General features: G+C 58.4%; 1 protein-coding gene across 1 annotated transcript; it reads left to right on the forward strand.

The window, feature by feature from the left end:
• Window positions 1–2,732: 2,732 nt before the first annotated feature.
• On the forward strand, window positions 2,733–12,661 carry PROZ (protein Z, vitamin K dependent plasma glycoprotein). The gene is made up of 8 exons (XM_060128833.1): window positions 2,733–3,023; window positions 5,578–5,741; window positions 6,987–7,011; window positions 7,453–7,566; window positions 8,496–8,627; window positions 9,260–9,345; window positions 10,860–10,977; window positions 11,990–12,661. Exons 1-8 carry the CDS (start codon window positions 2,948–2,950, stop codon window positions 12,559–12,561), a joined length of 1,287 nt encoding a protein of 428 aa, XP_059984816.1. The 5' UTR covers window positions 2,733–2,947; the 3' UTR covers window positions 12,562–12,661.
• The last annotated feature ends 1,480 nt before the right edge of the window (window positions 12,662–14,141 follow it).

Below are 14,141 nucleotides of genomic sequence, written 5' to 3' on the forward strand. Positions count from 1 at the left end.
CCTCCCTGCCGTGATTAGAGCTGGGTTGATTCCTTATCCTGCTTCTGTTTTTGCTCCACCGAAGTGGGAAATGAAGGTCCATTTGGAACCTGGGACCCTGCCTTCCCGTCACCAGCTGGGAGGTTTCAGGATTCGGGAAGTGCTACCCACATAGGATGGGCCAGGGCTCCCAGACCAAGTCTTAAAACTGAGGGGCCTTTTCTGTTCACAGCGCGTTTCTCTGTCCTGGAGGCCGCCAGCTGCCCCCCTGGCTGCTCACAACAGTGCTGAGTAAACCAGCAGGGTTCTGGGAGCACAGGGGCGCCAGGGCCAGCCCCCCTCCCCAGGGTCGGGTGGGGCTTCCCCACGCGTGCCCTCCTGGCCCCCAGTCACCTCCCAGGAGAGGCAGGCTCCCTGGGAAGGAAGGGCCCAGCAGGTCTCGTCGGCAGGGACATTTTAATGTTGACCTAAAGACCGACTCTCTACGTGGCTTCACGGCTGCGTCCCTGGGGGCCCAGCCACATGGGCTCCAGAGCCACGGGCACACCCCTGGGTGTGACTGTCGCCAGGCCGGGGCTCTGGAGTCTGCCTCTAGGCCACAGCCCAGAGCATGAACCCAGCTCTGGCTAGCCCCTGCCACCCCCCTGCTACCCTGCTAGCGAGGTGTGTGCTGGGGGGCTGCAGGAGGGCCGCCCCTCCTCCAGTGGTCACAGCCCAGGTCGAGCCCTCCCGGCCGCACCAGCTCCAGGCCCTCAAGCCAAACAGCCAGGAAAAGCAGACATGCTTCTAGAAAAAGCAGTCACCTCAGACGGGACGTGCCGTGTTTCCCGGTACCGTTTGCATTTTGCGTAACTTGGCTAAGCAAACTTTCAAAGTTCCAGTACGAGAGCTCCCAAGGTCACTGGCTGGGCAGTTGCGTAAACAGGAGATCTGCACGTTTGCAAAAATCAACGCGAACGGGCTTCCCAGAAACGGTCAAGCCGGAGGGTCCGTTTCTGCGCGTCCCGCCTTGACCTCCTCAAAGGGAACCGTCCCGCAGAGAAGGCCTCGGACGGCCAGGCCCTGCATGCTGGGGACGGGGGTCTCTGTCCAGAGCAAACCTGGATGGGCTGTCAGCCCACAGGTTGCCTGGGGTCCGGAGAGAGCTCTGGGGGAGCCCTCCTTCCCACCAGGCTGGCATCTCTCACCAGCGGGGCCGAGCCCACAGGTCAGAGAGCAAGGGCAGCTGGGCACCTGGGAGTGGAGGGCAGAGGGGTCCCCACCGCCCAAGGCGCTGAACCTTCCCCGTTGGGAAACAGAGCTGGACTCAGTGAGGTTCCAGAGGGAATTCGGGCAGCGTGGTAGGGAGGCCTCTTGTCTGGTTCGCACAATGCTGGTTCCGTGGGCCCTGGGACCATGGGCCTCAAAGCTCGTCTCCAGGTGGACCTGAACCAGGCCTGTGCCCTGTGGGCACAGTCGGTCCCGCTCCACTGCATGTCCCCTAGAAAGTCTCCTCCGGGGACAGACGTGAGCAGGAAGCCGACCGTGAGGAACCACGGGGGGCGGTGGCGGTCAGGGTCTGACTGTCCCTCCCGAGAGTGAGGGACCGCTCATCGGCACCCGCGGTCCCTGAGGGGCAGGGTAAAGACATGCCTGGGACAGAGCCGCGTTTGGAGCGGGGAGGGCAGAGCGGCTGTATGGCGGCCGGGTGGCAGGGGGAGGGGGCGGGCTTAGAGAGCCGGAGACCTGCAGACACAGGGTCCCTGGAGGCCTCCGCCTGCTGCAGGTGCAGCCCCCGGCCCTTGGGGCTGGAGGGTGATGTTTCCGTTCTAGAATGATCCTCACAGCCACCATGAGACCCTGATGGAGGTACCAGAGCCCTGGGGAAAGTCATCCCGAGCATCGGACTTGAATTACAAACAGGACGGGGTAGCTCTGCATCAGGAGAGCCCGGGGCGCATCACCGAGTGGGGGTGTGTCCTCACCGACGATGCGGACGGGAAGCAGGGCTCCTGACAAGAACGGGGTTCAGCCCTGGTCGCCGAGGTGCCCACGTCAGAAAGAACAAAACAGCTGGGAAAAACACACTACACGAGCCTTTGAAGGAAACCAAGAGGATGCGGGGAGAGTGGGCACCGTGCGGGTGCTCGTCAGGGGCCCCTTAACAGGAGGGAAGCCCGGTGTGCGGGCTGCCGGCGGAGGGAGGGAGAGAGACAAGACAGACAGAGTCACAGAGCCAGAGCCAGAGTCAGAGACCGAGAGGGACAGAGGCAGAGCGCCCCCGGGGGGCCCCGTGCTGACCCGCTCGGTGAGGGGGGATGAGTTTGCTGTCCCCTCAGACGGAGGTCAGAGTATCTACCCCCTCGTGGCGCTGCGCGAGGCTCTTCCCGAGCGCCCCCCAGGCCCGCTTCCCCTGGCACTTGGTGCCCCAGGAGAGCTGGTCTCGCCGGGAGGTGCTGGGCTCCCCAGCCCTTCACGGGAGCCCCGCTGGACCGGCCTGGAGGGCGCCCGCCCTCGAGGGTCTGCCTTAACCCCCACCCCGGGCAGGGGGTCGTTGCCCCGCTCTGTTCGGGCTACACCCCCACAGGGAGCCTCTGTGACCGGCTTGTCCAAGGCGGCCCACCGCGCTGTGCCGCCTTATCAGCTCGGCTTTCCGTGTCGGCGAAATGTGCCACTGTGTCTCCCCGCCCCCGCGGCGCAGGCCCGGTTCCCGTGGGACGCCTCGGCTCCCGACCCCCGACCCCCGACCTCCGACCTCCGACCTCCGACCTCCTCCCGAGGAGCCGCCCCAGCTCCGCCCCTGTCGGCCTCGGCCTTTCATTTCTCCGTCTTGCCCTCTCTTCGCCTTAAACGGAAAAAGACAGGACTGAAGCCTCTAGGACACTGCATTGCCCGCCGGCCTCCGCGGGCGGCCTTCCTCTGCGGGGCTGCTTTCCCGTCCGCACCCGCTCCGAGCCGAGCCGGGCGGCGCTCTGGCCGCGGGCTGAGCATGGCCGGCCGCGGGCCGCCGCTCGCCCTCCTCGCCCTCCTCGCCCTCCTCGCGCCGCGCGGCGCCCAGCCCGCAGGTAGGCGCCACGTTGGGCATCCTTTCTGACTCAGGCTTGCGGGTGGGTGGGTCGGGGGCTTTTTCTGGGAGCCGAGGGCCCCCGCGGGACCAGCATGATCTGAGCCCAGCTCCCGTCTCTTCGCCGCTCGTGACGAGTATGTTGGAAGCGACCGTGTCCCTCGGGGGCCCCGGGGGCCCAGGTGGAGCCGGCCGCCGGGTCCGGGGCTCAGGACTGGGTAGGGCACGGCTTCTGGGGGAGCCGGGAGGGCACCCCAGCCCCTCATGCCCCCCGCCCGCGGGCCTCTCCCCGTCCTCAACCTTCCTTCACATTCAGACCCAAACCAGCGACCGCAGATGGGGGGCCCTGGAGCCCTGCCGCCCACGCGGCCAACGCGCCCCCGCACCCAACCGGCGGCCAAGGTCAGGTCGCCAGGAGCTCAAAACACACCAGACTGCAGAGGTTTAGCACAGAAATCAGAATGCAAACTCAAATTAATAGTTTTTTTAACAATTGTTGTGTGTTGAAACAGAAGTATTTTGGATCTATTGGGTTAAATAAGTATATTATTAAAATGATCATAACCTCTTTCCTTCGATGTCCTAAATGTCCGGGGACACTCGTGACCACAGGGCCTGCAACCGCTTCTCTCGGCTGCGCTGCCCACCTCGGCCAAGGCTCCAGCCGCCGCCCCCCTCCCTCCCTCCCTCCCTCCACGCAGCAGACAGGGTGACATCAGATACCTCTTACAGTCAGTCGAACCTTTAGAATAAAACCCAAAGCTCGGAATGAGGCCTCAGTAAGAGACACCCCCCCCCCGCCGCCCCCGGCAGCACACAGCTCACAGCCGCGTACAACTGTGCACAGTCGTGTACGAGGTAAACGGCCGAAGCAGCCTAAATAAACGAGGACTCGTGAAACGCTGTCCTGGAGGGGCCACAGATGAGATACCCAGAAAAACCCTCCCGGTAACGCTGAAAGCAGAGTAAGTATTTTATCCCATGTTTGCTACATGCCCCTGCCTGGCACAAGGGGAAAGACCGACGGGAGCAAAAGAATGAACGAGGCAGTGGAGCGCCCACCACCCTCGGCTCCCCGCAGCCCCAGGCGCAGAGCCTACACGGCGCGAGGGGACCCAGGAGGAGGCCCCACCCCAGCTCAGACCACGCTTGGCACCACGTGGGGGAAAGAGACAAGCTCCGCGGCGGGATGCTGGTGCTGGGTGGAGAAAGAGAAACCTCTCCGGAGAAGCAGTCACTGCAGTCGGCCCAGGGGTCTGTGGCGACTGTTGGTGACTGCAGTGACACCCCAACGATCCAGGGTCACGTCGGGGGGAGACATGGGTCCTCGTTGCCTCGGGCTCCCTTCTCAACCTGGGGCGTCTCATGGTAAAAGAAAAACCCAAACACACAAGGAAAGAAGACAACCAGAAACTTGCAGGAAAAAGAGTAGAATCAGACTCACAGAAACCTTGATACCCAGACACAGAACACAGGACATGTGATAGAGATACGGCAAGAAAACAGGAGACATTAAGATGCCCAAACAGATGTGAAAAATCGAACAGAACTTCTGAAATGGAAAAAATATTCATTGGAATTTTAAAATCCATTCAATAAATGAATCAACACAAAGCATTCAGGGAAAAGATTCTCCTTTACAGCAGAATGCCGATTAGTAAGTGCAGAAGGAAAGAGGGGTGTAAAGTCACTCTTCTGCAATTAAAATGGTAATAACCGATTCAGGAAAAACTACTTCATTGACGCTGAAAACACTCGGCTAAAGACTGTTGGGGGACAGGACATTCCTATCCCAAAACATCTTCCTCACGGTGGAGAAATCTGTGGACACCATCTATGCAGTGTCCCCCAAACTTCATGTTTACCCAGAACCTCAGACTGTGACCTTAGTTGCATATAGGGTCTTTGCAGGTGTATTAATTAAGAGGAGATCATCCTCAGTTAGGGTGGGCCCTAAATCCAATGACTGGTGTCCTTATGAGGTGGCTCTACTCAGTCCTCCCCGCTGTGATCCTCATCCTCATATTCCAGAATGACGCTTAGAGCTCCAGCCATCACATCTGTGTCCCAGGTAGCAGGATGGAGAGAGGGACAAAGAAACGGCCAGGGGCCACGCCAGTTGTCTTTTTCAAGAAGGTTCCCAGGAACCTGCTGCCTAGCCCTTCTGTTTGCATCTTGGTGGCCAGCGCTCAGCCATGCGGCCACCCTTAGCACCAGGGGAGTCTGTCCGCGCAGCCGTGTGCCCAGCTAGAAATCGGGGGCTCTTGTCCTGGCAGAGGACTGCCCAGGGGGCAGCCTCTCAAACCCGGTCTCCACCCCTTCCTCGCGGGCTCCCACCCTCCTGTTCTAAGCTCACTCCTACTCACCTGGCTGCACGTAAGGGGCCCGGGGCCCAACGTCGTGGTGAGCAGGAGGTAAACTTCTTCCCGGGTCTGAGGGTCAACCGTTGGGTCTGCTCCTCCCAGCACCGCAGAGCCTGGCCCTCAGGATGCGGGTGGGAGTTCTTGGGTTGCCCGCCCACGCTGAGGCGCCTACACGCCTGTCTTGTTCTGCAGTGTTTCTTCCCACCTCAAAAGCAAATGAAATTCTGGTGAGACGGAAACGAGCCAGCTCCTACCTTTTGGAAGAGCTCTTTGAGGGAAATTTAGAAAAGGAATGTTACGAAGAAATCTGTGTCTACGAGGAAGCACGAGAAGTATTTGAAAATGACGCATCCACTGTATGTATCCCCCCTGCCACAGACTCACACGCTTTCTGATTATTCCGCTGCCTTAGAGGACATATTTTCTCAAAGAGGCTGAACTAAATTAATTAACCTATTTACTTACCTGGGAGGTTGATCTAATCCTAATTGTACAGATGAGGAAACAGAGACACAGAAGTGAAATCACTTTCCCCAGCCAGTTAGTGGGGCACCCGGGATGGCAGCTCAGTCCCACCACCTAAACTCTTCAGATTAAGCAAATTAGCACATTGAGTAGCCGGACTCCTCACAGAGGTCACTCAGCTTGACAGGACTCTGACGGAATTTAGTATTTTTAATAAAGATGTAATTGTTTCAATGTGTCAGCAACGCAAAGATCCTCCCTAGGATGCCTACGTGGTAAGAACATCTCTCATAATCTATAACTTGGGACAACACATACACTCTGAATAATACAACTGAGAACTTGCCATTCTCAGTTACTCATAAGCTTATCAATCAGTAAACAGAGGGCCTGAATATTTGTGTGTAAATATTTCAGAATAGTAAAATACGTAATAAAGACTTCACAGTTCTACATATTAAAGCAGCAATATTTAAAGGTGATTCTGAACAAAATGTTGACCCGTTTCTCTAATATATTTTTAAAGTATTTTAAAATCATAATTTCTTAAATGCCCATGTATAAGAAAATGATCTTTAATCAAACTAAGAGAAATTAAAACTTCTTGGTAAAGTTGTGCTTGAGTTGTTAGAAGTCCGAGTATGATTTGGGGAGATGCAATTACTTATATGTTTACCCTCCAGGCCTTAAGTCTGAGTAATTCTCCTAATTTTAGATACCGCCACCCCAAGTTAACATTCCCCCCACATTTTTAATCCTTGTTGAATTGGCTTATAAAAACAGAAAAAGTGATGTGAATTTTCTACATCTGCCTCAGGCACTCTGCGGAGTGGGGCCATGGAGACAGGCCCGGGAGGGGAAAGGGCCTCGCGAGGCCGTGGTGTTTGTGCCACGTCTTAGACTGTTTTCCCTTCCTCAAATGGGTCACCGTAAATAAATACTGAATGGGACATGGGACATGGGTGTATTAAAGATGATATTAAGTAGATGTAAAGAATTTTACATTCTTTGTTTCAACCAGTATTTTCCTATGAAGTGAATAAAATCAACATTTTCTTATTTTCAAGCCCGGCCACAGGAGAAAACACGGAACACAGATGTCCCATTTGTAACACTTTTATGTTTCTCTTGTACAGGATGAATTTTGGAAGACGTATCTGGGTAAGTGTCTCCTCCACCTACTCCAGGATTCTTTCCTCTTCTCCTCCCTTTAAGGTCAGGGGAGGCAGTTGGCTCACGAGGGCTGCTAATTTGAGGCCAGTGGATTCCAGATTTCGAGCCTTGGGCTCCTGGAACCCCTGACCCAAAGGAAGGGCCTGGCACTGCCCGAGGACGAGGGTGGGAAAGGCCCCGAGGTCCCGCCGGGATCAGGGGGAAGCTGGAGCGGCCTCCCGGGCTCCCTTGGGCCTCGTGCTGAAGGGTCAGACCCGGTTGAGGAAGGCGAGGCTTGGGGGATGCTGGGCGTCCCTGCGGGGACCACAGTGACAGGAGAGCTCGAGGAGGCGCCGGCGCTGGTCACGTGGCCGCCCAGCAAGGAAAGGGGGTCCTGGAGGGACGTCGGAGGGTGTTACCCGCAGGCTGTCCTCACGTCCCTATCGGCAGGCGGCTCCCCGTGCGTCTCCCGGCCCTGCCTCAACAACGGGTCCTGCCAGGACATCATCCGCGGCTACACCTGTACCTGCGCCCCGGGCTACGACGGCCGGGACTGCGCCTTCGGTGAGCACCGCCCCCCCCCCCACGCCTGGCCTCCGCCCCGCCCCCGGCCTCCTGCCCCGCCCCCGCCCCGGCCTCCGCCCCCGCCCCCGGACCCCCGCCCCCGGCCTCCGCCACACCGAGCCCCGCCCCGGGGATGAGCAGGAGGAGGCCCGTGGTAACCCGGCTTTCCGCTGGGAATCACACCTTGTGAACGGCCCCTGTTTCCCCCGTGGGGTCCCCTCCACTTCCTCCCAGCCCCCCGCCCCGTCCAGACCATTCGCGATCTACTCTCCTTTCTCCCGGGGCCCGGCTGACCCCGCTGGGGGTGATGGGTCTGGGGTGGTCAGCCTATGAGGGGACCGCACCCGGCTCTCTGGGTCGTGGGTGCGTGACCCGGCCTGCAGCCTCATCAGCTGATGTCCCTTCAACATCGTGAGACTATCCGTGGGGGGTGGGCGGCGCCAATTCCTGTCAGTGGTCGTTCGTGCGGCAGTAAACTCGCGTAATGCTCCCGAGGGCCAACGCGGAGCCCGTTTCCGGGACGAACGTTACGTCCAGCCTGGATCCCCGGACTCCAGCTGCCTCCTGAGCGCCCCGCCCAGTGCTGTGTGGACGCCCCAAGTGCAACTCGCGCCAAAGCAGGGCTTCCAGCTTCATCCCAATGCCCACCTGGAAGAAGCCCCTTAAAGGGAGCGGCTGCTGCGGCGGGAAGTGAGCCCACGGCCGGGAAACGAGGATCCTTGCGAGGGACTTGCAGACCTGCCCCCCCGCAACCGAGCTGCTGCTCTGAGGACGGAGCCCTGACTGCTCCTCGCCCCTTCTTGACGCGGGAGTCGAAACGCTCGCCTGGCGACGTTTGGAAGGAAAAGCCAGAGTCCCAGTGCGCAAGGAGATTTCAGAGTGGCTATGTCCAGGGTAACATGTCTGGTTTTCCCTTCTTCCCTTTTCAGCTAAAAATGAATGTCACCCTTTGAGGACGGATGGGTGTCAGCACTTCTGCCACCCGGGGCCGGGGTCTTACACGTGCAGCTGTGCGAAGGGGCATAAGCTGGGCCAGGACCACAAATCCTGCATCCCCCACGGTGAGTCCCCTCCGCTGGGCCTCCTCCTGCAGGGACCTCTGACAGGCCACCTCCTCCCCCGTGGCTGGGGGGGGGTCCTCCTCCTCCGTGGCTGGGCGGGGGGTCCTCCTCCTCCGTGGCTGGGCACGGGGGTCCTCCTCCTCCATGGCTGGGCGTGGGGTCCGCCTCCTCTGTGGCTGGGTGGGGGGTTCTCCTCCCCCGTGGCTGGGCGGGGGGGGTCCTCCTCCGTGGCTGGGCACGGGGTCCTCCTCCTCCGTGGCTGGGCGCGGGGTCCTCCTCCCCCGTGGCTGGGTGGGGGGGTTCTCCTCCCCCGTGGCTGGGCGCGGGGTCCTCCTCCTCTGTGGCTGGGCATGGGGTCCTCCTCCTCCGTGGCTGGGCGGGGGGGTCCTCCTCCTCCGTGGCTGGGCGCGGGGTTCTCCTCCACTGTGGCTGGGCCGGGGGTTCCCAGTCCCCTGCTGGGCTTGCCCGGGGCCTTCTCAGTCCCTGAGAGCAGGTCGTTTAATCTCACCTGCTCTGTGAATTATCTCAACCTAGTGGGCATCCAGGAATAGGCTGAAGGGTCAGCGCCACAGATAAACCCGACGTCTGCCCTGGGAGGCACTGACTTTTCTTTTCATGTGGCCACAATGAAGACAGGTGTGCGTGCGGAGCCCTCATCTCTGACGGCCTCCTGGCGTCACAGGGATGCGAGCAGGACTCTCCGACTTTCCCGTGGCAGGTAACAGAAACATTTTATAAATGTGTTTTAATCTTTTGTTACAAATTTCATCCTATTTGTCATCTCCACCTTCTTTGATTTAGGTGAACTACTTACAATCTCAACATCACACTTCAAAGCACTTTCTCATTCTGAACTCACAGCTTCAGTGTCTTCATTATTTGCACCAAATAAAAACATAGTTTTATTTACAGCCATCCAAGGCCTTTCTTAGAGTCCAAAAACCGTTTCCAATGTCGCTGCTCTCGGAAGATAGGCATCCTGGCGGCGCTCGGGTGGACACGGTGGGTCCAGAGCCAGAGCAAGGCCTGGGCCCTGCTCACAACCAGCTGGCGGAGTCCAGCTCCGCTGCCATGTTCGGGAAACGTCTCTTCTTCGGCACCATTTCTGTTATTTCCTGTTTCTCCCTTGCCTGGTTTGGAAGCTAAATATTCTATTTCTCTTCATCCAGTGACCACCCTTGACACGGAAACTTTCATATCTAACTTAGCAATACCTGAAGTTATAATGTTTACCCTTCTCCCAAATTATTTCAAGCACCTCCCACTAGGCTCATCTGCTATTTTGACCAATATTTTATCCTTTTCTTGCTTTTTTAGTAACTCCACAAACTAAGTATTATTTTTAATCATACCGCCAACATGGGTTTGGATTTACCTACATTTTGCATTTTCCTTGCAACCCAGGCCCTTAATGCAGATCATCCCCTTCTGTCTCGTCTGTCCTTTAGAACAGCCCTGTCGATAGAAACACAATATCGGCCACAGACGTAACTTAAATTTTCTAGTAGCCACGTGCATAAAAGTAAAAGCAGGTGCAATTAATTTTGATGGTGTGTTTTACTTACCTCAATACATCTAAATATTATCTCAACATGTAATGAATAGTAAACAATGAGAGACACTCACATTTTCTCTTTCAACTAAGCCTTTGCCCTCTGGGGTGTACAGCCTTTTACTCTTGGAGCACATCCTGGCTTGGACCAGTCAATCTCAAGTGCCCAGTAACCACAGCGACCACCATGGTCGACAGAGAGCTGTACAGGGCCCTTTGGTGAAGGGGCTGCCTCAGCCCCACGTGCGTGCGCGTGTGCGGACGTGTGCCCATGTGCGGAACGCGTCTACTTCGCCCTGCTGCTCGCAAGCAGGTGGAGCGGGGCAGAAGCGTTCGGCTGCTGGGTGGAGGCCTGGCCAGACAACGGACAGAGCTCAGTGACCACCGGACCCGAAAGGACCGAGGGAGGGGACATCAAGTGAGAGGCGGGGTGGAGGTGGGGATCTGTCCCCAGCGGGACCGTACCTTTGCTGCCTGTCCTCCTGAGCGTCCATCTTCCAGGTGTCCATCACTCACCCCTTCTCGCCCCTCCACTCCGTGCGCTGAGGCGGCCTCAGCAGTGGGTGGGCCGGGCTGGGCTCGCTGGAGGGGTGTGCGCCCATCTTCCTAACCACGACACTATACTGACCCGAATCCTGAAAACTGGCACCAGCTCTTTATTGTCTGTTTGGTTTTTAAAGGTAAAACTAACAAATTCTGAAGGAGAAGACTTCTGTGGAGGTGTTCTAATACAGGACAATTTTGTACTGACAACAGCAAAATGTTCACTCTTGTACAGAAACATTAGTGTGAAAACAAGTAAGTATTTTATCATTCTTTTTAAAATAGATTTATTTATTTATTTATCTTTTAAGTTTCGGCTGCATTGGTTCTTCATTGCTGCACGCAGGCTTTCTCGAGTTGCGGTGAGCCAGGGCTACTCTTCATTGTGGTGCGCGGGCTTCTCATTGCGGTGGCCTCTCTTGTTGCGGAGCACGGGCTCTAGGTGCGCAGGCTTCAGTAGTTGTGGCACGTGGGCTCAGTAGTTGTGGCTCACGGGCTCTAGAGCGCAGGCTCTGTAGTTGTGGCGCACAGGCTTAGTTGCTCCACGGCATGTGGGATCTTCCCGGGCCAGGGCTCGAACCCGTGTCCCTTTGCATTGGCAGGCAGATTCTTAACCACTGCGCCACCAGGGAAGCCCTGTCATTCATTTTTATAAGATCACATTGGAAGTAAAAACTATCCTATGTAGAAACAAAAATTTTAATCCAGAATTTTTGTTTCTAATGCAATACAGACTGAGCTTATCTTCCTCACAAAGTCATAAAGCAACGGGGACACCTAGTGGAACTCTGGGCACAGCAGGCAGACAAATGCGGAATGTTTAGTCTAAGGAGGAAATCACAGCTGGTGAAACTGTCACTGCGAGGCACTGATACTGACGTGGGGCAGCTCGGATCCCTGTCCACCCCGGGGCCTGGGCTGTGCTGTGAGCTGCTCCACAGCGATTCCCAGGACCCGCAAATATACGCTCCAGCCCCAGACACTTTTCAGTCAACAGAACGTCGGCCTAGAAAATGACATCCGAAAAGCCAAGCTCTGATTGGCTTGGAGAGGTTCCTCCTAATTTCTTCCTAGTCTTTTGACCGGTTCAGCAACCCGCACTGCGCTCTGCGCCCGCGCCCCCGCCCCCGCCCCCCCCGAACACCTCACTGGGTTTCCTAGAGGAGAGTGTGGGAGAGGCCCCTCTGTGGGGTAGCCCCTGTCCCCTGCGCGCAGGAGCCGGGCGGCGGGGCGCACGTTGTCACCTTGACCCCCCGCCTCCTTCTAGGTTCCCGCTGCCGGGCGCGCGAGGCCCCGCCGGCGGTGGAGGTGAAGGGCGTCCACGTGCACACGAGATTCGAGGAGGACACGGGGGACAATGACGTGGCCCTGTTGGAGCTGGCGCAGCCCGTGCGCTGCCCCGACGCCGGGCGGCCCGTCTGCACTGCCGAGGCCGACTTCGCCGAGCGCGTCCTCATCCCGCGGCCGGGCGTGCTGGGCGGCTGGACCCTCCGTGGCCCCGAGCTGGAGCCCGCGCGGCTGCTGGTCAAGCACGTGGACCCCGGGGAGTGCGGCCGGGCCCTCAACGCCACGGTGACCACGCGGACGGCCTGCGAGCGGGGCGCGGCGGCCGGGTCGGCGCGGTGGGCGGCGGGCGGCGCGGTGGCCCGGGAGCACCGCGGCGCCTGGTTTCTCACCGGCCTCTTGAGCGCTGCGCCCCCCGAGGGCCCCGGGCCGCTCCTGCTCATCAAGGTCCCCCGATACGCGCTCTGGCTCCAGCGAGTCACGCAGCAGCCGAGCTCCGCCAGCCAGAGAGGCGACCACGGTCACAGAGGCGACGAGGAGCCGGTGCTGGGGTGACAGCGCCCTCAGCCCCTCCCCCAGGACCCCTCGTCTGAGCAGAACCCCGGGGAGGAGGGGAAAGGGAGCGCGTCCAGCAATAAAAGCAGAGCTGCCGGCACCGAAAGGCGCTTTCCTGAAACGCCAGGGAACAGAGGGGTTCAGTCCAACAGCGGTCGCGGGGGCGGCGGCGTCGCAGCGACCTCCCCGCCTGCCCCGGGAGGGCAGAAGGAGCGGGCAGCGCGAGGGGCTGGAAGGCAAACCGCGGGCCTCCGCGCGGGCCCGACCCCGGGGCGGGAGCAGCGGAGCGGCTGGGCCGAAAGGCCGCAGCCCCACGACGAGGGCGGCGCAGGGACCGCGCGGCGACAGCCCCGCGGCCCCGTGACGCCGCCGCCTCCACCCACGCCGACGGGCCGCGAGTCCAGCCCAGCCCGAACGGCGCTTCCCGCAGACCCGACCCGGGGGGCGGGGCGGGGCGGCCGGTGCCCGACCGGCAGGCGAGAGCGCGTGGGTGCACATCACGTCTATTTCCCCGTTAATGTCTAAGCCGGAGGTGCCCAGTTCCCCCGAGGGAAGGAAGGGCTCTCCTGGCTGACAGCTCCGCGGCCACCACGGCAGGGCCTAAAGGCAGCTCCCGCCAAAGGCACAGGCGGGGGCGGGCTCCTTCCTGACGCGCTGCTGGGGAGCGGAGGGCTGTTTTAAGGGGTTAAAACTGTGACTTACACACACTCCTCACCGGAGAACGGAGCTTAAACACAATTCAGATTTTTAAGTAACAACCCTTAAACAAACACGATGCTTGTTTCACTTCTGACATTATACTGCAACCCCAGAGTTAGCCTTTTATTGGCCAGTCTGCAGCAGCGCTGGCCCATTTCTCTGAAAGGACCTTGGCAAAAATAAATGTGTGAATCTGACGCGAACTAAGGGGCAGGGCAGTGGAGGAACAGGAGAGGACTCTGACGTCTTACTGAATGTGGCTGTGTTATCTTCAAACTCTCATGAGGTCATCGGGCCACTGCTCTGAACGGCTACCAAGGATTTAAAATCCAGCGGATGCGCACTGCAACTTCTACATAAATAGTTCTGTAAAGGTACCTGCAACCTCGCGGATGGCATTAATTTGCCCTACAAATCTGGATTTGCTAGAGTAGAAACCCTACCTGGAAATTATGACAAACACACACAGCACAGGCAGAGGTAAGAATCTCCCTACACCATTTACAGGCTCTAAAAACAAGGACCACGGCAGAGAAAGATACAGGCCTGCAACGCAGCTGAGACGCAGAGGGCCATGCAAAATGAAAACTGCTCTAGTCACGTGTATAACTTAATAAGTGGTTAGAAACCACACGAGGTAAGCAAATCAAAACAATAAAACGCAAAAAAAGGGAACTTGATTAGATGGCCACACCCATTCACGCCCGGGTACAGGCTGTCTGCTTCCAAGTTTGGGGGCAGCGCGAACAACGCCGCCAGGCCTGTGTTGACGAGGCCAGGCCGGCCGCTCCACACACAGGCCTCCAGACCAGTGGGAATGCGGGATGCTCGTGCCCGAGGTTCTGCTTCTTTCATTGCCAAGTACAACCCCGTGTTATGGT

The sequence above is a fragment of the Lagenorhynchus albirostris genome, chromosome 18 (genome assembly GCF_949774975.1).
Source record: "Lagenorhynchus albirostris chromosome 18, mLagAlb1.1, whole genome shotgun sequence".
NCBI classification, from domain to species: domain Eukaryota; kingdom Metazoa; phylum Chordata; class Mammalia; order Artiodactyla; family Delphinidae; genus Lagenorhynchus; species Lagenorhynchus albirostris.

Bases quoted from the DNA above. Each gene is read 5' to 3' on its own strand.
- PROZ (XM_060128833.1), top strand. From the start codon at position 2,948: ATGGCCGGCCGCGGGCCGCCGCTCGCCCTCCTCGCCCTCCTCGCCCTC. The intron at 3,024-5,577 runs GTAGGCGCCACG...CTTGTTCTGCAG, and splicing joins GCGCGGCGCCCAGCCCGCAG to TGTTTCTTCCCACCTCAAAA. The intron at 7,567-8,495 runs GTGAGCACCGCC...TTCCCTTTTCAG, and splicing joins CGGCCGGGACTGCGCCTTCG to CTAAAAATGAATGTCACCCT.